Below are 24,729 nucleotides of genomic sequence, written 5' to 3'. Positions count from 1 at the left end.
ATGATATACAAATAACCAATAAGGACATGAAAAGATGGTCAATGTCACTAATCATTAGAGAACATAAATCTGCAACAATGAGTCACTATCTTGCACCCAGTAGGCCAAAAAAAAAAAAGGGGGGGGGAATAAGCAGTGTAGCTGAGGATGTGGAGAAATTGGAACCCGTGTGCACTGCTGGGGAATGTAAATGATGCGGCCACTGTGGAAAACAGTCTGGTGGCTCCTTGAAAAGTTTAACGTAAAATTACCACATGATCTAACAAATCCAGTTCTAGGTATGTTCCCCCAAAGAATTGGAAGCAGGGACTTGAACAGGTATTTGTATCCCAATATTCCTAACCATATTATTTACAATAATCAAGTATTGATAGTATAACATGGATGAACCTTGAAAACATTATGTTAAGTGAAACTAACCAGACATAAAAGGACAAATGTATGATTTCTTCTATGTGGTGCCTAGGATAGGCAAATTACTACAGAAAGAAAGAATAGTGGTTGCCAGACGCTGGGGGAAGAGTGCAATGGGGAATTACTGTTTAATATGTATGGAGTTTCAATTTGGGATGATGAAAAGTTCTGGAGATGGGCAGTGATGACGGTTGAACAACACTGTGAATGTACCTACTGGACTTAATGCTACATTTAAATGGTTAAAATGGCAAATATTATGTTGTGAATATTTTATCACAATAAAAATTTTATGGTATTGAGAAATAGGGAAAAATACTATTATTAGTTCCAGTAACAGTTGCATCAGCATAAAGATCCTTCTCAAAATTAAGAATTATCAGATATTATTTGCGATCTTGCATTTGCCAAGAGCAACTGACATTGCTTTTGATTATACGAATTGAAAATGAAGTTAATAGGAGTGTAAATCTTGATAAGTTGTTAAATGCATTTGCAGAAAAGTCAGAACAAATCTTATGATCAGTGAAGACATCACATACTATTAAAGCAGTTCCTTCTGTATTACATAAAATTATGATGCCAAAAATATTTTTGCAATTTGCAAGTTTATATTGTTACTCAGTTATCGCTATTACCCCAGGATATTTTATGAGTAATAAGACCTTTTTAAAGGAAAAGGCTTTATATTTTAGTTCTTTTAGCAGCACTTTTTTCCTGCTTTTTGATAAAGAGACTCTCATTTCAACTGGGCCCCACAAATCAGGTACTTGGCCCTCCCTGATGCCCGCTTTACCAGTGACAGCCTGTCCATTTCTGACGGAGTCCTTTTGCCTTTGTGGCTCAGCTGTGTCACCTCTCAGATGGGAATGAGCCTACCCTGCTTCAGAGAATTGGTGTGAAATGCACACACAGTGGTTTGGAAAATATAGGTGCCTTAAAATACTGGTGGCATTGTCGTTCATACCAAGTATTTTTTAACCATTGCCTTTTCTGTAGTCTGAGTCTTGAGACAAATAGACTTATCTAAAATGAAGAAATGTAATTCATTATTTCCTATGGAGCTTTCTTGACTTTTGAGAGAGAACCTAAATGACTCATTTTGTTCATAAAGGTATCCTTTATCTAGACTAGTGATCTCATGGATGGAATTTATTTCTTCATGTGACTAAAAGCAAAGTATGAAAATGATGCCAAAACACTGAACTCCAGTCAAAGGTCTTAAAGCCTAAAATTTCAAATACTGTTTCTCATAACCCTTCTAGCTTCTAAGCAGCCCCAAGTAAAAACAACACAAGGCGAGCTGAGTTCCCCAGCACCATCCCTGGGCAATCTGCAAGCCTCAGACCCGCGGAGGAAACACCACTGCTGTAAGCAAAGAGGCACAGATGTCCCAGCAGTAGGGTGGCTGCACTTAGGAGCTCTGCCGGATTAGAGGACGGAGTCTGAGAGCCAAGAAGGGACCAAGGCAGAAGCTGGGGTCCCAAATCTGAACGCCCATGTCACACACGCTTAGAGCACACTCCAACAATATCCTGACCGTCGGTATAGGTGACCCACTGTCGGTATAGGTTAACCCACTGTCACTGGAGGTTTCCTGAGCCCTGAGGACATCCTGCCGAATCTCCCTAGAGATGGTACCANACACGCTTAGAGCACACTCCAACAATATCCTGACCGTCGGTATAGGTGACACTGTTAACCCACTGTCACTGGAGGTTTCCTGAGCCCTGAGGACATCCTGCCGAATCTCCCTAGAGATGGTACCATGCACAGGTGACTGACTTCGGGGTGGCACTGGGACCTGGGGACAAGCTCTTGTGTCAAGAGATTAGCCCTGGAGAAACAAACTTGTAACTGATCAATAGGTTAACAAGCTGGTTGGAGGCAGAATTCCAGTTGCTCCACTGCTCATGCCTCCCGCAAGCTGGCCAACATCTCCCTCCTCCAGGCCTGTGGAATCCACTTTGAAGTGTTCTCTCTCACTGGCCATCCCTCAGACAGGCCCTCCCACTGCCTAACCTTTGCCCTAATTGCCCTGATCTCATCCCAACCTCCATAGCTATGTTTAAAGTCCACCTCTAGGGAACACAGATTGAGTGTTCCAGATAATCCCCTTTCCAGTCCTGCTTGACATCTGGCCAGCAGGCTGTGGACCTGGACTTCCTGGGACGCTGGCTGGGGTTTGAGCAAGACCTCAGCGCCTACCTGGCTTCAGGATGAAGCTGGCCACTGGCTTCTTGGTCTTGTGGCTCAGCCTGGGGGGTGGCCTGGCTCAGACTGACACCAGCCCCGAGGCAGAGGAGTCCTATTCAGATTGGGGCCTTCGGCACATCAGGGGCAGCTTTGAATCTGTCAACAGCTACTTGGATTCCTTTCTGGAGCTGCTGGGAGGGAAAAATGGAGTCTGTCAGTACAGATGCCGATACGGTGAGTGCACGCACGGCTTCTCCTCCTGCGGGACCTGTGGACAGCTGGAGCGGGGTCCCAGTCTGTCATGCTCTTCTCCCTGTCAGCCAGCTCCTAAGTCGGCTGGCCAGATTTAGCAAATAAAAACACAGGACTCCCAGTGAAATTTGAATTTCAAACAACCAACCAATAATTTGTTAATGTATTTGAAATATTTGCAACACAGTCACACTGACAAATCATTGCGTGTTTATCTGAAATACGAATTTCACTGAGCTTCCAGTATCGTTTCTAACAAACTTACTCCAGGGAGTCTAGCTCCCCGGGGCCATTTTAAGGAGTTTGTTATGAGGCCAGTTCCGAGGAACAGGAAGCAGGGGTGGGGGGAAAGAAGATGAGGGGTCTTTGGGAGAAGTTCCTAGGGATGAACACTGGAGATGAACATTCGGAGAAAATTCTGGCAGCGGGTCAAACAGCTTCCTTAGTCACGCTGTGCTAAGTTTGGAGATGGGTTCTCCTTTCTCCCTCATGCACTTCACACCTTCCTTCCAGCTCNGAAAGAAGATGAGGGGTCTTTGGGAGAAGTTCCTAGGGATGAACACTGTAGATGAACATTCGGAGAAAATTCTGGCAGCGGGTCAAACAGCTTCCTCAGTCACGCTGTGCTAAGTTTGGAGATGGGTTCTCCTTTCTCCCTCATGCACTTCACACCTTCCTTCCAGCTCTGTCAGTCTCTGATGGGCATCGGTGTGTCTGACCCTCAGTCCCTGCTGCCCCTGCCTCAGTCAGCAATGGCAGGCCTTCAGGGGACAGGGAGCCCACCGTGGGTCGGGCTGAGCAGGCCCCGCACGGTCCCTCAGGCCTGATGTCCGATGCACAGTTGGGAACGGGTAGGAGCTCCACCTTGACGGAGCTGTGAAGAGGGTACCTGGGAGCCGGGGTGCACCGGTGGCTACCGGGAGGAGTCCCCAGGGTCAGCTCCCTTCTCTGCACCGGGAGCGGGTAACGGCAGCAGAAAGCGAGGCCCTGGCCCTCGCAGCGGGGAGGCGGGGGAACTTTAAATGCAGCTGAGCAGGTTTTCGAAAGATACGCAGTTTCACATGGCGTTGGGTTTATGGTTTAGCTTATTAAACATTTCATCATGAGATTGGATAAAATTGGTGAGTCAGTCCAGCCTAGCAGGAAACCATTTGAGCAACATTTTCTCCAAACACTCAGTAGATAAAACTCGGCTTCGAGAGAGAAACTCAAAAGGGCTGCTTAATTGCTGGACTCACCCAATCAGTCTCGCTCACTCCCTTTTACCTTCGAGCCAGGGACATCCCTACCTTACGAACCACAAGTGACTCAGAGACAACGGGTCATCCTTGCAGCAGAACCCAAAGCCTCGCAGGACACACGTTTAACCACATTGCGGTCAGCTTCTCTGTGAAGATCCCATCGGGTAAAAAGCCGTCTGCGCTAGGACCCCCTGGGCCCCTAGCCCCGTCTTTGTCCATCGTGGGTTGGACAAACGCAGAAGTGCCTGGTCACTGGACTGAGAGCACCCAGTTCGCAACAACGGTGCAGGAAGGGAGTTAACTCACTTCACGTTTTGAATAAATACAGGTGCTGTTTTCCTTCCTAGAGGCACTAAGAGACTTAGGTCTGTGATTTAGCAAATACAAAACCACAGGAATTTTTTAGGAAAACAAGACTCAAACCCTCCTCTTCCTTCTCTAGCAAAATAGCATTTAAAGATGTCAGCAAAATTTGGTTGCAAGCCTCTCCCTGGACAGGGTCAGCAGTCACTGAAGGGGGATGGGGGACAGTCAACAGAGATATTGCAGGAAGGCAAATAACTCCAGTCACTCTGAAAACAGAGCCCGTAAGGAGGGGCCTGAAAAACACGTAGGAAATACGGGATTAAGCCTTATTACCTTTGGAACTCAGTGGAGCCGAGAACCTGGAGGCTGTGGCCAAGTAGTACAAAATATCTTCTCGGGTTGACTGTGAATCAAGCAATCTTTGGAAGAGATAATACCTAATAATAAGCTGAGTCCCTGTCCTTTCTCAGGTTGCTTTCTGATACACTTCTTGCGCATAATGCTTCTCTCTTTAAAGCGGTGGTTCTCAAACTCCCGTGTACTTTGAATCGGCTGGTGGGCTTGCTTAAAAAGACTGCTGCCCCTCCCCCCTCCCCTACCACCTCCCCCCTGTTTCTGATTGGGTAGGGCGGTAGGTAGGGGTGGGGCCAGAGAATTTGCATTTCTAAGAGTTTCCAGGTGATTTTGGCGCTGCTGGTCCCGAGACCACGCTCCTGAAAAAAAAAAGAAATCTGCTTTGAAGGCTACAATCTTTTGTCAGAGAAAATAATTTAGCCACAATTAGTCTACAAGAAAAAATTTCTATTTGGTAGGTACTTAACCACTATTTAAAACCATAGTTCTCTATCTTGGCCCTGTACTTAACAAGCACCTGGGGGGCTTTCAAAACTGCTGCCCAAACCAATTTAATCAGAATCTCCGTGGGTTGGAGATATCAGAATGTTTAATATTTCCCAGGTGATTATCAAGTGCTGTCAAGGTATGGAGCACTATTTTAAGAGGTCATTCTTGGAGAACTTCAGCCCATGGGTTGTTCAGACAGGTGAAGGTGTATTTGTGTCCTACAACATTGTGTCAACGTTCGTTTCCCCACTTCGTAGATCTACAGCAGCTTGTTTTCATGTCAACACACAAAATCTGTAATTGCCAAGGATCGGGCTGTACGTATAATGAGATTCAGCAGGTATCAATAACAGGTGTAGCCAACTGCTATCAGGGATCTGCACTAATGTAAACAAGATTCCCTCTCCCACCCTCAGAGATGCTGATCCAATAGGTCTGTGGTAGGGCTCTGGAACTGCACAGGTGGTTCTTGAACCAGAGAAATAACTAGTAATGGAAAAATCATGGGTTTGAACTGGGGGTAGGGGTGCGTGAATTCCATTGCTGGTGACCTTGGGCAAGTTACCTAACTCTCTCAACCTTTGTTGAGTCATGTTTATAAATAATGTTAACAACACCTACCTTACAACCTATAAGGTTGTTATATGAAAGATAATACATATAAAGAATTAGTGCTATGTGGGGATCATGGCAGATACCAAATTTTATAAATGTTATGAGAAAGATGGTCTGTTGAACGGGTTAACTATGCATTCAGATTCTTCCCATTCTCTTTCAACATAAAATTTAAAAAACACAGAAATCCCAGTGGCTGGACAACACCCTCTCAGCTTCTGGAAGAAAAGATGATATTAAGTGTTCTGTGCCTTTGTGAAGGTCTTTGGATGAGGGTATTTGGAGCAGAGTTTCTGTGTCTTTATTCACACTTTGATAAAAGGACCTCATGATGAATTTCTCCTTGGGTTTAGTTCTAGAAAAGTATCTTTAAATATCAGTCTTCTTTTTTCAAGAGGGTATTTTATCAGTGTAAAATCTAGAGCAAAATTTTATGAGCCTGTGAGTTTGTGTCTTTTTCCAGGGAAAGGATTCACAGCCTTCATCAGATTCGTAAGGGGATCCATAGCCTGAGAAAAGGAAATAGCCGCTGGTTTAGAGGCAAAGATTGTTCTCGTGCTAGTGTGACCCAATGTCCCAGTCTGCTGGGGACTGAGGGAAGAGGCAGGGTCAGGGTGAGGATTCCTGGGATATGGACTTCCAGCACTAACACAGAGGCAGTCCCAAGCAAACCAGGACAAGTCGGTCGTCCTCCCTCCTGCAGTAACTTACTCTGTTGTAGTGACTGAAATGGAGTTTATTGCTTCAGTAAAATTGTCATAGTTCTGCTTTGTTCCCTTGATGTGTTCCTCATGCTATATTTGAGTGTTCCTGGAAGGATATATGTTTATTTTTTTAAAAAGATTTATTTATTTATCTGAGAGAGAGCACACACGAGCGGGGGAGGGGCAGAGAGCGAAGAAGAGAGAATCTCAAGCAGACTCCCTGTGAGTGTGGAGCCCAATTCGGGGCTCATCCTACGACCCTGAGATCATGACCTGAGCCGAAATCAAGAGTTGATGCTTAACCAGCTGAGACACCCAGGCGCCCCTGGAAGGATATACATTTCAAATGAAGTACTTTGATTCTTTAGTAGATTCCTAGTGGAGCACAGTTTCTGCAGGAGCCAGCTGGGTGGGGAGAAGAGACACACCCTCCCGGGAAGACAAACCCTTGACCTGGGTGATAAAGCCCAGAAGTTTTTACTGTTCTTTTTGTGTCGTGCCTGCAGCAGAACTCTGCTTTCGGGGCTAACCCTCCTTCTGAATCCCCCTCGTTTGTCTCTCAAGGGTCTGGCGTGTTTTATGGTGTTTCACTTTGTTCAGAAGGTTTTCATTTTCATAAGATCAAGTCTGTCAGTCTTTTTCTTTATGGCTTCTCAGGGTTGTGTCTTAGAAAGCCAACCTCACATCACAATTAGAACACCCTTCTGCTCATTTTCTCTGTGAAAGCAGCCATAGCTAAAATGTAATAAATGACTTGCTGTGTTCCAATTAAACTTTTTTACAGACACTAAAATTTGAACTTCATGTGATTTTCACATGATGCAAAATATTATCCTTGTTTTGACTCCCCCCCCAATTAAAAATATGAGAACAATTTTTAGCCGGCAGACTATACAAAAACAGGCAATGGGCTGGGCTTGGGCCATCGTTTGGCAACCCGTGAACTAGAGGACCAAGGGGTCAGCCTCCCATTCCTGTAAATAGCCGAAACCAGAAAATAAAATTAATCTGTGGACATAGTACATTATCAGTGCCTAGACTCAAAACATCAAACCATAAAGACTCAATGCAACTCAAAACAACTCAAACTGTAAGCTGAGGATATAGTAAATTATTTCTGCCCAGACACAAACCAACACCCTTTTTCTTAGAACTTTTCTTTCAAACTTCATTCCTAAATGGAATTCCTACAGCTAATCCTGAACTATTAAATACAATAAATAAATAAATAAATAAATAAATAAATAAATAAATAAATAAATAAATAACAGGACAGGTAGGAAGTGTCTGGAGTTGGAGTTCTATTAGCTTTCAAACTGGGATATCAGAATTTTATCTTCTGTGAGTCATCAAACACAAAAAAAGGCAGAGGGCAACCCAGGAAACCGCACTGCATCTGCTGCAAAAGCTCTTTTTCAGCAAAGTTACTAAAGAGATAAGTGTTATCACAAAATTTACACATTTCTTTCTTCCTGAAAAATTTTCCGCATAATTTCTATAAAGCTAGTATGTGTAGGACATTTGTAAAAGACCAATCCAAAGAAAAAATAAAATCACCATAATCATCTTATCTACAAGAGACAATTCACATTCAATCTATGCCATAGGGTGATTATTTTTATATGTGTAAATTTGATTACTAACATTATTTAATACATTTTACCCATTCCGCAAGAGTTGGTAATTCTCTCTCTCTCTCTCACAGACACACACACACACACACACACGCATGCATGTGCACATACAGAGTAGGTTAGTACCTTATGAGTGGTAGGTTACATTTCTCAAGAACTTTGAAAAGTTATGTAGGGATTACTGGTGGACTGGCAGACTCCATCAATAAGCACAGCTCCTCTCCATCGCAAATAAGAAATGTTGGGTGAAAAGAAAACATTACAAAAATGTACACCCTCAGCTAGAATGGAATAAAGGGAAACCTGTAAGTTCCAGTTGAAGGGGAATAGCAGTGCCAAAGCGGTGAGCAGGGGCTGATGCTAAAAACCTTGGAGTTTTTAGTCTGGAACATATGTAGATTCCAGGGGCTGAGGAATGGGTTTTAATACTCATACAAAGAGGGGCACCTGGGTGGTCCAGTCAGTTAAGCATCTGCCTTTGGCTCAGTTCAGGATCCCAGGGTCCTGAGATCGAGCCCCTCATCAGGCTCCTTGCTCAGCTGGGGAGCCTGCTTCTCCCTCTCTCTCTGCCCTTCCCCCCTGCTTTGCTCTTTCTCTCTCTCTCTCTCTCAAATAAATAAATAAATAAATAAATAAATAAATAAAATTTTAAAACTATAAAAAAAGGACTCATACAAAGAGAGGAAGGGTAGCTTTCACTTGTAAGAATTGGGAATTTGGAACTGATTAGTCTGTATAAAGCTTAGAGCCCAAGGAGCTGCCCAGTCTGTTTAAATGGATTAGAAAAGATCTATCCAATATTCCAAGAAAGTAGCAGGGATGAGGATGATTTGGGGCTGAGGCTTGAAGGCAGAATAAAGAGCACCCACCAAAAAATCACTACTCCATGTGTAAGACTGATGAATCACAGACCTGTACCCCCGAAGCATTCTTTGTTAATAATAAAAAAATTTATTTTAAATTTAAAAATCACTACTCCAAACATATTCTATTCACAGGTGAGGAATTTGAACTTATACAGTTGGCCTGGTGTGAGTTCCAAGCTGAGAAATTAACAAAAATACTAGTGTTTACAGAATCTTAAGACTCTTGGAGCCCCAGCAAAGGTAACTGAGGAACCACTCTGTAGTACATGACTCGGGGCCCAGGGATTCCTTTAGAAACACAAGCCCTTCTGAAGTTGAAGTCTTACTAGAATATTGCACACCATGGGAAAAGGTAATCCAATATGAGGAAACTCAGCAGACATTAAAAACTGACTCAGCATCCCCAAAACCGGAGCCATAAAATAATATAACAAGAATATTTGAAATTATTAAAGAAAGAAAAGTAGGACTAGAAAGCATAATAAAAAAAGACAGAACTCAGTGAAAACGAATATACAGATTTAAAAGAAGAATCAAATAGGATTCCAAGAAGTGAAAATTATAGTCACTGAAAGAAAAATCTCAGTGGATGAGTTAAATAGCAGATTAGTGAACCTAGAGAGAATTAGTGAAATGGAAAATAAACTTGAAGAGCTAGTCAAAATTCAGTGCAGAGAGAGAAAAAAAGATGGAAAATGTAAAAGAGAGGTTAAGATATACAAAGGACAGAGTTAAGAGGATTTAAAATTTAGTAATATGAGGCCTAGGAGGAGAAATTAGGGAGAATGAGGAAAGGAAAACATTCAGACAGTGGCTGTGAATTATCCAGAGGTGAAGGAAACCAGGCCTTCAGATTGTTCCACACCTAGATACAGTGAGACTGCGAGGACGTGAAGAAATTGGAACCCTTGGGCAGTGCTGGTGGGAATGGAAAATGGTGCCGCTGCTGAAGAACACAGCTGGATGGTTTCTCAACAAGTTCAGCCTGGCATTACTGTATGACCCAGCAATTCCACTCTTTAGGTGTCCGTCCCCAAAAGAATTGAAAACAGATATTCAAACAAATATTTGCACACCCGTGTTCACAGGAGCACTCTTCACAGTAGCCAAGAGATGAAAACAACCAAAATGTCCATCAATGGATGGATGAATAAACAAATTGTAGTATATCCAGAGAATGGAATAGTATTCAGCCATAAAAAAGAATGAAGTACTGATACCTGCTACAACATACATGAACCATGAAAATACTATGTTAAGTGAAAGAAGGCAGTCACAAAATGATATATATTGTACGATTCCATTTATTCAAATACCCAGAATAGGTAAATCCCTAGAGCAAAGCAGATTAGTGGTTGCCAGGGGGTGGGAGGAGGAGAGAATATGCTTAATGGGCATTTGGTCTCCTTTGGAGGGTGATGAAAATGTTTTGGAAGTAGACAGAGGCAATGGTTGCACAACATTATGAAAGTACTGAATGTCGCTGAACTGTGCACTTTAAGATGGAAATGTGAATTTCACCTAAAAAAAAAAAAAGAAAGTAGACAGACGTCATCAAAATTAAAAACTTTGGCTATTCAAAGAATACAATCAAGAAAGTGAAAGAAGGGACGCCTGGGTGGCTCAGTCGGTTAAACGTCTACCTTCCGCTCAGGTCATGATCCCAGGTTCCTGGGATCGAGTCTTGCATTGGGTTCCCTGCTCAGTGGGGAGCCTGCTTCTCCCTCTCCCTCTGCCTGCCGCTTGCCCTGTTCATGCCATCTCTCCCTTCCCACCTCCCTGATAAATAAATAAATAAATAAATAAGTAAATAAACAAATAAATAAATCCTTTAAAAAAAAGAAAGAAAGCGAAAAGACAAGCCACAGAATGGGAGAAGGTATTTGGAAAGAAGACATATGAGTGGCCAATAAGCATGGGAAAAGATGATCGACATAATTAGTTATTAGGGAAATGCAAACCAAAATGACCAAGAGATACCACTTTATACTCACTAGGATGGCTGTAATCAAAAAGACAGATTATAACAAGTGGGGGAGAGGATGTGGAAAAATCAGAGCCCTTATACATTGCTGTGGGGAATGTAAAATTATGCCACCACTTTGGAAAATAGTCTGATAGCTCCTCAAAATGTTAAACAGAGTTAGCATATGAACTAGAAGTTTTATTTCTCGTGGGAAATGAAAACATATTGTCCACACAAAGTAATGTTTGCAGTGGCATTTTCATAATAGCCAAAAAGTGGGGAAAACCTAAATGTTCATCATATTTACTGACAATTAAAAGAAATGAAATACTGATCCAATGTACAACGTGGATGAACCTTGAAAACACGACGCTCAGTGAGAGAAGCACACAGAAAAGGCCACAAATTATATGATTTCACTTATGCAAAATGTCCAGAATAGGCAAATCTACAGAGACCCTGTCTGGAATTGTAAAATTGTAAATATTTATGCCCCTAACTTGGGAGCAGCCAATTATATAAACCAATTAATAATAAAATTAAAGGAACACATTGATAATAATATGATAATAGCCAGGGACTTTAGCACCCCACTCACAGCAGTGGACAGCTCATCCAAGCAGATGATCAACAAGGAAACAAGGGCTTTGAATGACACACTAGGCCAGACGGACTTCCCAGATACATTCAAAGCTTTCCATCTTCTTGATGGAACATTCTTCTTGAGTGCACATGGAACATTCTCCAGAATAGATCACATTCTTCTTGAGTGCACATGGAACATTCTCCAGAATAGATCACATACTGGGTCACAAATCAGGTCTCGAAAGGTACCAAAAGATAGGGATTCTTCCCCACATATTTTAGACCACAATGCTTTAAAACTTGAACAAGATCACACTCGACTCCCACTGTTGGTGGGAATGCAAACTGGTGCAGCCACTCTGGAAAACAGCATGGAGGTTCCTCAAACAGTTAAAAACAGAACTACCTATGACCCAGCAATTGCACTACTAGGTATTTATCCAAAAGATACAAACATAGTGATTTGGAGGGGCACATGCACCCCAATGTTTATAGCAGCAATGTCCGCAATAGCCAAACTATTGAAAGAGCCCAGATGTCCATTGACAGATGAATGGGTAAAGAAGTTGTGGTGTATACACAATGGAATATTACTCAGCCATCAAAAATTGAAATTTCACCGTTTGCAACAAAGTGGATGGAACTAGAGGGTATTATGCTAAGCGAAACAAGTCAGTCAGAGAAAGACAAATATCATATGATCTCACTTATATGTGGAATTTGAGAAACAAAACAGATGATCGTAGGGGAAGGGAGGGAAAAATGAAACAAGATGAAATAAGAGAGGGAGACAAACCGTAAGAGACTCTTAACTACAGGAAACAAACTGAGGGTTGCTGGAGGGGAGGTGGGTGGAGGGTTGGGGTAACAGGGTGATGGGTATCAAGGAGGGCATGTGATGTACTGAGCACTGGGTGTTATATACAACTGATGAATCACTGAACTCTCCCTCTGAGACTAACAATACACTATATGTTAATTGATTTTAAATAAAAGAAACGAATAAAAAATAAAAAATTAGAAAAGAAAAAATGAAAACAAAACAAAACATTCGAATTGTTAGTAAATGAATGCTCATAAAATTCTTTGAGATTAGGAGAACGACGCCAAGCTAGTCTGAAGATTATTACCCTTTTATGACATTATCATCATCACCACCATCATTACCACCTAACTGGGATGTGAATATCTGCTGAGGAATGAGGACTTTAAAAAGGAAAAATTGAATATGCTTTTAGATAACGTTTATTTGATGAATGTTCCCAAATGCTTAATTTCTAAATATTTCTTCCTGCTTCTTTCCTCTCTTTCTCCTGCTAGGAAAGGCACCAATGCCCAGACCTGGCTACAAGCCTCAGGAGCCCAACGGCTGCAGCTCCTATTTCCTGGGTCTTAAGGTACCAGAAAGTGTATGTACCACCACCATTGTTTTCTTAGTTGAATGGTTTTAACTAAGGCAAGTCCAAGAGTTATCACTGATGGGAGTGATCATTTACGAAATATAGTTGATCAGGATAATTATTTTAAATTGGATACAGAGTAAGGGAGATAATTTTCAAAGAAAGTATCTGATTTCCTTTTATCAGAGGCAGCTGTCCCTCAGATAAGATCTTGTGTAGTGAACTTTAAAGTCACCACTGCAAGTATCAGCCGAATCTTAAGTGATCAAACATCGCTTCATATGAAATATGACAAGTTTGACTTATTTATTTATTTTATTTATTTATTTTTTTTTTAAAGATTTTATTTATTCATTCATTTGACGGAGATAGAGACAGCTAGCGAGAGAGGGAACACAAGCAGGGGGAGAGGGAGAGGAAGAAGCAGGCTCACAGCGGAGGAGCCTGATGTGGGGCTCGATCCCATAATGCCAGGATCACGCCCTGAGCCGAAGGCAGACGCTTAACCGCTGTGCCACCCAGGTGCCCCAAGTTTGACTTATTTAAATTGAGTGAGACTCTCCCTGTGATGTGCTGGAGCCATTGGCATTGACCAGCAAAGACTTTTGCAAGTGGTTGATTTCATGCTGGTAGCATCAAATCATTAATGTTTAGAGTATTAAGATCATAGTGTCTCCACATACCCACCCACGCACAAGCACCCAGCCCCCACCCGCACCTCCCATCTAGCCGCTGGCTAAACATTTCTCCTCCTACTGCTGGCTGTTTCCTCAAACTACTGGCCTCCCTTGAAAACAATATAATAAACTGATTGATCTTAAGACCTCTTGGAGTCCCTTTTATCTTTTTTACTTCAGAAAAGAGGTGTTATGTAAAATGTGGGTAGAGGGATTTCACTTCTAAGCTATGATTTTGAATTCTGCCTTAATCAAGCTTAACTTCACTTTTTTGCTGATTCAAAAGATTTTACTTTGTAATAGTTTTCTAAGCAGCATAATTTTATTCTTCTATCAGAAATGCTGCTCACTGGGGTGCCTGGGTGGCTCAGTTGGTCAAGCGTCTGACTTCGGCTCAGGTCATGATCCCAGGGTCCTGGGATTGAGCCCTTCATCAGACTCCCTGCTCAGCGGGGAGTCTGCTTCTCCCTCTTCTTCTGCCACTCCCCCTGCTTGTGCTCTCTCTCCCTCTCTTTCTCTCTCAAGTAAATAAATAAATAAATAAACAAAATCTTCCCCAAAAAATGCTGCCCACCAATGTGGCATTTTTGTGCAAATTGGGAAAATGTCTCCTTTCCTCTTCCATTTGTCAGAAATTTATCCTAATATACTGATTGTTAGAAGAGGAAATTTGCCATTGACTAGACATTTTTCTTTTCTTTTCTTTTTTACAGATTTATTTATTTATTTGAGCGAGAGAGAGCACACGAGAGAGCGAGGGGAGGAACACAGGGAGAGGGAGAGAGAATCTTAAGCAGACTCGTGCTGAGCACAGAGCCCAACAAGGGACTGGATCCCACGACCCTGAGATCACAACCAAGCCAACACCAAGACTCAGACGCTTAACCGACTACATCACCCAGGCGCCTGGCTAGACGTTTTCCTTAATAAACACACAAATCTATGATGTCTTGTGGGGAGCTGTCCCCTTTGATACGACGCTTTCACATACCGCATAACCTGCACAGCCATATGCCCAGCCTTGTCCACAATCATCAATATGTGTGTAGACACAGAGGAAAGGCAATCTTTTTCAGATATGTATTTATATTAGAGAAATCCCCTTTTTTGGCTAATATACTTGATACTGATTTAGTAGCTATGAAAGTGGTATCGAAACCTCTATAGAAATGTACCAATGGGTGGAAATTATTAACATGGACACATTAATGCTTCAAGCAAGGCTCGACTTGTCAACAAATTTTTCTCTTCCTCATTCTTGAAACCTCCCTCTCCCCATCACTGTTTTGCTGTAGAATCCTTTGTTCTAGGAACTCAGTGAGGATGTTGATACTTAGTAACGAGACGGGCATGGCCAGTGCCAGCACCTGAAGACATAAGGGACATGGCTGGCAGCATAAACCACATTCCTACTGAACCTGCCCCAATCCTGTATTTTCCTAGACAATCTCTCAGGCTCTTACTCCAGGTTGGGCTTGCAGTCTCGGAGGCATTAGTCTGCTGCAGCCCCCTTTACCTGGCAAAGGAATAAACTATGTCCCTTCTTTATCCCCAACCCTGTCTTCACATTACATATTTTGGCTCCAGAGCACAGTGGTCAGTTTTCAACAACAGTATGCACTCTATTTTGGGAGTAATGTCATTTTGTTTATCGGTACAAGTATTCTTTACAACTAGTTCAAGAATTTCCAATTTAGTTGACTTGAATGATAGCGACTATACTCATCAGATTTTGCTACCTCTGCTGTGATAGATGTTTAGTTGTAGGGATGAGGTACAAGCAAAATGGAAGGAATCAGTGATAGTTATCTGCACAGAAATGCAGAGCCCATGCTGTTTTCTTGTCTAATGAGTTACATTACCTCTCAATGTAACAGTGTGTTTTCTTTCCTTTTTCTCAGAAGGGCATTTTAAACTACCAATGTCCATATTCTGCTTTAGGTGGCCTTGGAGTAAAAGTTCAAAAAGGGGGAACTTAAGGAGACCCAAGTGGAAAGGATCTATAATAGCTGATTAATCAATCCCCACCTATATTGTGAAACCAGATTTCTACAATTTCCCCTCAGGTCCAAGTCTATATGATCAGAAGAAGTGCCAAAGATTCTAAGACGCTCTAATTATGTCTAGACACCTCTGGTCCAAACTATTTCATAGACCACAGAACGATCACTCCCTGTAATCATTCATTCTGTCATGTCTCCGCCTTGCTCCAGAGTCTTTATCAATTCTTACCAGTTACTTTGGAAGTCAGGGCCATCCACTGACTTGCCTTTCTCTCTAATTAAAAAGTAATAAACAAACAAACAAATTCGTCCCTGCTAAGCCCTTGAAAGACTAAACAAACCGACTTGCTCACATATGATTTGCTCATATCTCCTTTCTTTACCTGCTACACCCTAAGTCTAACCCCATTCCTCATAATCCTCTCCAAAGAAACCCATGTAGAGTCATCAAACTCTAGATGTGGCATTCTACGAACTTCGCTACTCAGTTTATGCCACAGCATTTATAACTGTTTATAGGATGCTTAATACGTGTGTGTGTGTGTGTGTGTGTGTGTGTGTGTGTGTGTGTGTGTTAGATCTTGCCATTGACCACAGTCCGCCTATGGTCAGGAACCATGTGTTCTAGAGCCCACTCTGCTCCCCGACACATACACACACCTTTAAAACAGTGCTGTGTGGGATGGGTCCCTGATGAATGCTGATGACTGCTTGATGAACTAAAGCTTAATTTTTCATATTTCTGAGACTTCAGATCCTTTGTTCAAGCGAAATCTCACATTACATAGGTTTTAGTTGAATTCGGAAGTCCCATAGCTTTGCCTTCTTCACTAACCTTCTGATCTCTGTTTTCAACACTGTAGTGGCCTGTGACTTTGAAAATTACCAAATCTAAAAGAAAAAGAAGAAAATGGGCTATTCAGAGTTAAGAAACTAACAACTAAACCATGACGGAAACTTAACATCCTGTGACCGTCAACCGGATGTGTTCTCCTAAGCGGCTGGCGTTTCAGAATTGATCTGCGCGTGTAGCAGGAATTCGAGGGCTGGCTAGCTCATAACAAGGAGGGCAAGGTTGCCTGAGGTTGTTGGTCTAAACGTGGCGTTTTCTTCCTTCGCTTTTCCGCAGATGGACTTGGGCATTCCGGCAATGACCAAGTGCTGCAACCAGCTGGATGTCTGTTATGACACTTGTGGTGCCAATAAGTATCGCTGTGATGCAAAATTCCGGTGGTGTCTCCACTCCATCTGTTCTGACCTGAAGCGGAGTCTGGGCTTTGTCTCCAACGTGGAAGGTAGGTCTCTTAAGGGCATCTACTGGTGAGCAGGGAGTTCTGTTCCTGTTTTCTTACAGAAATGTATCCAGAGCCCCTTGACGCAAAGAGACCATTAGAGCTCCCCGAACTTTCTTTCTAGAACACTGTGATGAATGTAAGAAGGGTGAAGGAAGATTCTGGACATTCCTTCACTAAAGTTCTTGCTGTCCTGCCCAGGAGCTGCTGGCCCCATTCCTGATGGACAGGGCCACACCAAAGCCTTCCCAGAGATATAAAAATCTATCCTTTAAGACCGGACAAAGAGTTGCCCAACTGGCTTTGGTTATTCATTCCACTATTAAATAATTCTCCATATCAGGAGCTATTTTGTATAGGACCACTTGGTTTGGTGTAAGCTCTTTTTTCCTTCTTTTGTTCTCAGTTGGGCAAAGAATTTTTAAAAGCCTATGTGTAAAGCTCTCTGTATACTTGAGGATAATTTTTTAAAAACACTCATAGCTACCCAGTTTCTAGTGCTGATTGTGTAATTTCTTTTCCCTAATTCACCTTAGGAAAAGCTTGAATCCTTTAGTTTCCAAAACTAGAACATTACATCCAGGTATTAGCATTATGTATTTTTAGACGGCAAAGTGACATTTAAGGCTTATAAGGAGCTGGCCTCATGCCGCTGAGAAAGTCAGCAGTAGAAAGAATCTTGAATTGTTTTCATAGATCAATGTCTAGAGTGTAGTCCCAAAGGGAATGTGTGAAGGCTTGAAAATATGAATAATTAATTAGGGCCCGTAAAGGGGAGTATTACACTATCTATACCAACAAAAGGTGAAAAAGTACCTGCTGATCTAGGGTCAGGTCAAGTTCCTTCCTCTAAGCAATGTTCTGTTGATTCTTTCTCCTCAATATCTCTTTGATATACCACTTGCCTGGTTACTGCAAATTAATCTAATCTCTGGGTCCCACCCAATCTATTTTTCCCCATAGGGACCAGATCTATTTTTTGTACCACTTGAATCCAGTCATTTCCACCCTCTGTGTAAGTCCTCCAACTGGTTCCTCTTCCTTGGGATAAAACTAAACTCCTGAGTATGATGCATATAGCCCTTTCTGATCCAGCCCTACCCTACCTCTCCAGCATCATTGTGCTTATTTCTGATTTCTCGCCTGACTTCTGCCATTCCAAACTCCTTGGGTTGATGGACCGTATCTTTCTGCCTCCACAGTTCCCTCTGCTTGGAACATTCTGATCATTCATTTTTTGTTGTTGTTGTTAAACAGCTTTATTGAGATATAATTCACATACTATATAATTGAACCATTCAAATGCTTTTAAAATATGTTGAGAGAACTATGCAGTCAGCCCCACAATCAATTTTAGAACATTTTCATCCCTCCAAAAGGAAACCCCATAGCCACAGGCAATCCCATTCCATCTTTCCCCTGCCGGGCCCTTGACAGCCATGAATCTGCTTTCTACCTCTATTGATTTGCCTATTCTGGACATTTCATAGAAATGGAATCATAAAATATTTGGTCTTTGTGACTGGGTTCTTTAACTCAGCAAGGTTCATCCATGTGGTAGCATGTATCAGTATTTCATTCCTTCTTATTGCTAAATTCTATTCCATTATATGGATATAATGTATTTTTTTAATTCATCAAATGGAGGACATTTGGGTTGTTTCCACCTTTTGTCTATTATGAATAATTCTGGTATAAACATTGATGTATGGGTTTTTGTGGAAACATACTTTTTTTATTTCTCTTGAGTACATATCTGCGAGGGGAATTCTGGGTTATAATGGTAATTTTATGACAAACTGTTTTCCAAAACAGCTGTACCATTTTACACTCCCCCCAGCAATGTATAGAAGTTCCAATTTCTCTACATCCTTACCAACCCTTGTTATTATCTGTCATTTTTTTTAAGTTTATTTATTTAAGCAAGCTCCACACCCAACATGGGGCTCGAACTCACAGCCCGAGATTGAGTCACATGCTCTTCTGATGAGCCAGCCGGTTGTCCCTTTGTCTTTTTAATTATAGACCCCAGCGAGTGTGAAACGGTACCACATGTGGTTTGGATTTGCATTTCCCTGACTGCTTATGATGAGCACCTTTATGTGCTTATTGGCCATTAAATATTTGCTTTGGAGAAATGTCTATTCAGATCCTTTGCCCTCTTTAAATTGGGTTACTTGTCTTTTTATTATTGAGTTGTAAGAGTTCCTTATATATTCTGGACACGGCTACCTTATCGAATATAGGTTTCACTAATATTTTCTCTCACTTTGTGGGTTTTTTACTTTCTTGATGAATTACTTGTAAAGCAGAAATTTTACATTTTTATTAAGTTCAATTTATCTATTTTTTTTCTTTTGTTGCTTGTACTTTTGGTGTCATATATAAGAAGGCTTTGCTTAACCCAAGGCCACAAAGATTTGCTCTTCTAAGAGTTTCTTCTCCTAAGAGTTTTGTTTTAGCTTATACATTTAGATCTACGATCCACTTTTAGTTAATTTTTGCATGTGATTTAAGAAAGAGGTCCAAATACATTCTTCTGTATGTGGATATACAGATGTTCCTGCATATTGCTGAAAGACTATTCTTTCTCACATTCAATTGTTTTTGCACCTTTATCAAAAATCAATTGAACATACATGCAGTGTTTATTTCTAGACTTTAAATTCTATTCTACTGACCTATGCCAGTGCCACACTGTCTTTATTACTGTGGTTTTGTAGTAAACTTTGAAATCAAGAAGTGTCCTTCAACTTTGTCCTTTTTCCAAGATTGTTTTGGATATACTGGATGCTTTGCATTTCCATACGAATTTTAGGATCAGCTTGTCAATTTCTGCAAGAAATGGCAGTTGGAATTTTGATAGGGCTTCTGTTAAATCTATAGATCAATTTGAGGTATATTACCATCTTGACAAAATAATTTTTTCTGATCAATGAACATGAATGTCTTTCCATTTATTTGGATCTTCTTTAATTTCTTTCAACAATGCCTTATAGTTTTCATAGCACAAGTCTTATGCTTCTTTTGTTTAATTTATTCATAAGTATTAATTTATTCATTTTGTTGTTATTGTAAATAAAATTTTAACTTTATTTTTAGATTATTTATTAATAACATACAGAAATACAACTGGGGCGCCTGGGTGGCGCAGCGGTTGGGCATCTGCCTTCGGCTCAGGGCGTGATTCCGGCGTTATGGGATCGAGCCCCACGTCAGGCTCCTCCGCTATGAGCCTGCTTCTTCCTCTCCCACTCCCCCTGCTTGTGTTCTCTCTCACTGGCTGTCTCTCTCTCTGTCAAATAAATAAATAAAATCTTAAAAAAAAAAAAAAAGAAATACAACTGATTTTGTATATTGATCTATTATCCTGCAGCCTTGCTGAATTCACTTATTAATTTTAATAGATTTTAGTGGATTCCTTAGGTTTTTCTATACACAAGATAATGCCATCTTCAAATCATTCTCCTTTCCAATTTGGATGCCTTTTATATATTCCTCTTGCCAATTGTTCTGTCTAGAACTTCCAGTACAATACTGAACAGAAGTGGTGAGAGCAATGTAGACAGCAAATAAACAAATGGTACCAAAAACCCAAAGGACCAAAGAAGCAATCAAAAGAGAAATAAAAAAAATATTGAGGGGCACCTGTGGGTCACTCAGTTAAGTGTCTGACTCCTTTTTTTTTTTTAAGATTTATTTATTTTTATTTTAAAGAGAGAGAGAAAGACTGTGATGGGCTGGGGCAGTGGAGAGGGAGAGAGAGAAATCCAAGCAGACTCCCTGCCCTGCACAGAGCCTGATGTGGGGCTTGCTCTCAATCCTGAGATTGTGACCTCAGCTGAATTCAAGAGTTGGACACTTAACTGACGGAGCCCCCCAGGCACCCCAGCATCTGACTCTTGATTTTGGCTAGGTCATGATCTCACAGTTGTGAGATTGAGCCCTGCATCAGGTTCAGCACTCATCAGTAAGTCTGCTTGAGATTCTTTCCCTCTGCCCCTCCCCCTACTCTCTCTCTTTAAAATAAATAAAGAAATCTTTTAAAAAAATATTGAGACAAAGGAAAATGAAAATGCAACATACCTAAACTTAAGAGCTGCAGCAAAAGCAGTACTAAGAGGGAAATTCCTAGCCATAAAATGCCTATATCAAGAAAAAAAGAAAGATCTTGAACAAACTAGCTTCACACCTCAAGCAACTAGAAAAAGAAAATCAAAAGAGCCCAAAGTTAATAGAAGAAAGAGAATAACAACGATCAGAGCAGAATTAATGAAATGAAGGCTAAAATAATAATGGAAAATATAAATGAAAGTAGGAGCTATTTTTTTAAAAGATGAACAAAATAGGCAAACCTGTAGCTAGACTCACTAAAAACAAAAAACAGAGAACTCAAATAAATAAAATCAGAAATGGAAGAGGAGACATTACAACTAATACCACAGAAATACAAAGGATCACAAGAGACTACCATGGATAATTATATGCCAACAAATTGGACAACCAAGGAGAAATGGGTAAATTCCTGGAAACACAACCTGCCAAGACTGCATAATGGAAAAACTGAATCTGAATAAACTGATCATCAGTAAGGTGGTTGAATCAGCAATCAAAAATCTCCCAACAACTGAACAAGATGGACTTTTAAAGTGGCTTTAACATTTAAAGAAGAATTAATCATCCATTTAAATGGCTTCAACATTTAAAGAATTAATACCCATCCTTCCCAAACTTTTCTAAAAAATAGAAGATGAGGGAACACTTCCAAACTCACTTTATTTATGAGGCCAGCATTACCCTGATACCCAAACTAGACAAGAACACTACAAGAAAAGAAAATTACAGGTCAGTATCCCTGATGAACATAGATGCAAAAATCTTTAACAGAATTTTAGCAGACCTAATTCAACAACACATTAAAAGGATTGTACATCATGATCAAGTGGAATTTATTCAAGGGATGCAAGTAAGGTTCAACATCAGCAAACCAGACAATGTGATACACCACATTAACCAAATGAACAAAATGAAGAATAAATATCATATAGTCATCTCAATAGATGCAGAAAAAGCATTTAACAAAATTCAATATCCATTTGTGATAAAAACTCTCAACAATAGGTAGAGGGGAAACATATCTCCACATAATAAAGTCCATACTTGACAAGCCCACAGATAACATCATGCTCAATGGAGAAAAGCTGAAAGCTTTCCCCCTGAGATCAGGAATAAGACAAGAATGCTCACTTTCACCGCTTTTATTTCACATAGTATTGGAAGTATCCTGGCCAGAGCAATTAGGCAAGAAGAAATAAAAGACATCTAAATTGGAATGGAAGATGTAAAACTATCACTATTTGCAGATGACATGATATTGTATATGTAAAACCCTAAAGACTCCACCAAAATATTATTAGAACTAATAAACAAATTCAGTAAAGTCACAGGATACAAAATTAATATACAAAAAATCAGTTTTGTTTCTATACACTAACGATGAATTATCAGAGAGAGAAATTTAAACATTTTTTCATTTACAATTGCATCAGAAAGAACAAAATACCCAGGAATAAATTTAGCCAAGGAACTGAAAGTCCTGTGCATTGAAATATATAAGACATTGATGAAAGAACTGAGGATGACACAAATAAATGGAAAGATATTCTGTGATCATGGATTAAAAGAATTAATATTCTTTTTTTTTAAGATTTTATTTATTTATTTGACAGAGAGAGACAGTGAGAGAGGGAACACAGGCAAGGCGAGTGGGAGAGGGAGAAGCAGGCTTCCCGCCAAGCAGGGAGCCCAATGCAGGGCTTGATCCCAGGACCCTAGGGCAGATGCCTAACAGCTGAGCCACCCAGGCGCCCCAAAAGAATTAATATTCTTAAAACGTGCATACTACCCAAAACAACCTACAGATTCAATGCAATCCCTATCAAAATTCAAATGGAAGGTGTTCTGAGATGCCTTCCCTAATAACCCATACCCCCAAAAAGGATAGAGACTCTTTCTGTGGGTTCCCATACAACCTTAATATCACTTCTATCATGGTGTAGTGTAACCATTTGTTAACCTATCCATCTTGTCCACCTCTTTGTCCAAACTGTGAGTACTTGGGTTGGGATCTCTTTGGTCTTTGTATCCCAGATGACTAACAGAATTAGTGACCAACACACATGTTTTTTCAATGAGTGAATTGTTATTCATCCCACACTTGAACAGAGAAAGCTATAGGAAACACAGTGGAGTTATCTGGGCAAGTATTCTGCAAAAATGGTAGAGCTTCCATGGCGCGAGCACAGTGGTATGGGAGTTCTGATTGCTAAACATGATTTAGACCTGGAAGCCCATAAAAGAAGGGTACCCCAAAGTATATTCTGCTTTACTAGTTTGGATGGAAGCTTATGAAAAAACTTCTCTTACATGTATGTTTTTCTTTTTAATTCTGTATTTGGATTACTGCCTTAACCTTCCTCCAGATATCATGTCATCCTTGGAATTACACTGCTTCTTAAAATTACTCAATCTACTTCGGGTAGTCTAGTATATTAACCTTTTATTTCTCTTCATCTTTTTCAAGTAGCCTGTGATTCTCTGGCTGATACTGTGTTCAATACTGTATGGACCTTGGGCTGCCGACCTTTTATGAATAGCCAACGGGCAGCCTGCATCTGTGCAGAAGAAGAGAAAGTAGAATTATGAGAACGAGGTGATCTCTTCCTGGTTTTGAGTGATGCCACAGCTGTCAGTCTCTGAGATGGTAGTGTGGCAGATGTGTCTCCTCCTTGCTTCCAAAAGTTTGGATACCACAAAGCAAGAGAAAGAAAACCTTGTTCTACAGCTGAGAAGTGAGTCCCATCCTTTGAGGAGAATTGGAAAAAAGCTACGGAGTGATTTGAAGACTACTCTTCATTTTAACAATGGTCTCCCCAACCAAGACACATTTGCCTGGCAATTCAGTTCTTAAAGACTAAAATAAAGACTAAAACACTGGGATTCCTGGACTTGGTAATTATATTCATAAGTGAAATTTTGCAGAGTCCAACCATTTGTGAGGCAAGGACTTTCCTCTGGTCCATCTTTCAGTTGCCAGTAAGCATCTCACATTTAATAAAGCGTATTTTTTAGAAAAGAGACGAATGAATTCCATTATCACCAATGTACTTCCATTTCACTTAGAAGAGAACAGAACCCAGCCTGGTAAGTTCCACTGATGATAACCATCATTCCCACTGGTGCTGGAGAGATGAGAACAGGTGGGAAAGGTCAGAGACTTACCTGGTTAAGGCCAATGAAGGTGGAGGTCAGATGGAGTTAGGTCTCTGAGGTTCCATTTTTTCCTTCAATGAACTATTCCTGTTGATATTCCAAATTCCTAAGTGGTGTTAGTGTCATGTTAAGATCTGAGAAGTACGTGGTAAAAATTGCCACTGCTGATAGCTAGGTAAAGTCCCTGAAATCTGGGGGGACACAAATGGTCAGTCCCTAAACTATGTTTCTTAACCCTGACTACAGATTAGAATCACCGGAGGACCATTAAAAAAGAAAGAATCTCTGGGGGTGGTATCTACCTATTGGTGGATAAATGCTCCCCACCTGATTCTGACACACTGGGAAGGCTGAGGTCCACTAAGGTCAGGGATGGGCAAATGAAGCTCATGGGCCAAATCGGGCCTAACGTCTGCTTCTGCGAAGTTTTCTTGGAACACAGCCATGCTCTCATTGGTTTATG

The 24,729-nt window shown here is 40.9% G+C and overlaps 1 protein-coding gene across 2 annotated transcripts; it reads left to right on the top strand.

Moving 5' to 3' along the window:
• The first annotated feature begins 2,509 nt into the window (after positions 1-2,509).
• PLA2G12B (phospholipase A2 group XIIB) lies at positions 2,510-23,993 on the top strand. Of its 2 annotated transcripts, none has more exons than XM_034662672.1 (4): positions 2,510-2,844; positions 12,943-13,031; positions 16,832-16,997; positions 23,581-23,993. In XM_034662672.1, the coding sequence occupies exons 1-4, from the start codon at positions 2,634-2,636 to the stop codon at positions 23,697-23,699; spliced, it is 585 nt and encodes a 194-aa protein (XP_034518563.1). In that variant the 5' UTR covers positions 2,510-2,633; the 3' UTR covers positions 23,700-23,993. The 2 variants fall into 2 exon arrangements, with proteins under 2 accessions (XP_034518563.1, XP_034518562.1); XM_034662671.1 differs by having other exon boundaries at positions 23,578-23,993.
• Positions 23,994-24,729: the final 736 nt, after the last annotated feature.

The sequence above is a fragment of the Ailuropoda melanoleuca genome, chromosome 6, assembly GCF_002007445.2.
Source record: "Ailuropoda melanoleuca isolate Jingjing chromosome 6, ASM200744v2, whole genome shotgun sequence".
Lineage (NCBI taxonomy): Eukaryota > Metazoa > Chordata > Mammalia > Carnivora > Ursidae > Ailuropoda > Ailuropoda melanoleuca.
Note: the sequence above shows the minus strand (reverse complement) of the source record. Positions and strands in the feature narration are given on the sequence as shown.

Bases quoted from the DNA above. Each gene is read 5' to 3' on its own strand.
- PLA2G12B (XM_034662671.1), top strand. From the start codon at position 2,634: ATGAAGCTGGCCACTGGCTTCTTGGTCTTGTGGCTCAGCCTGGGGGGT. The intron at 2,845-12,942 runs GTGAGTGCACGC...TTCTCCTGCTAG, and splicing joins TCAGTACAGATGCCGATACG to GAAAGGCACCAATGCCCAGA. The intron at 16,998-23,577 runs GTAGGTCTCTTA...ATCTTTTTCAAG, and splicing joins CTTTGTCTCCAACGTGGAAG to TAGCCTGTGATTCTCTGGCT.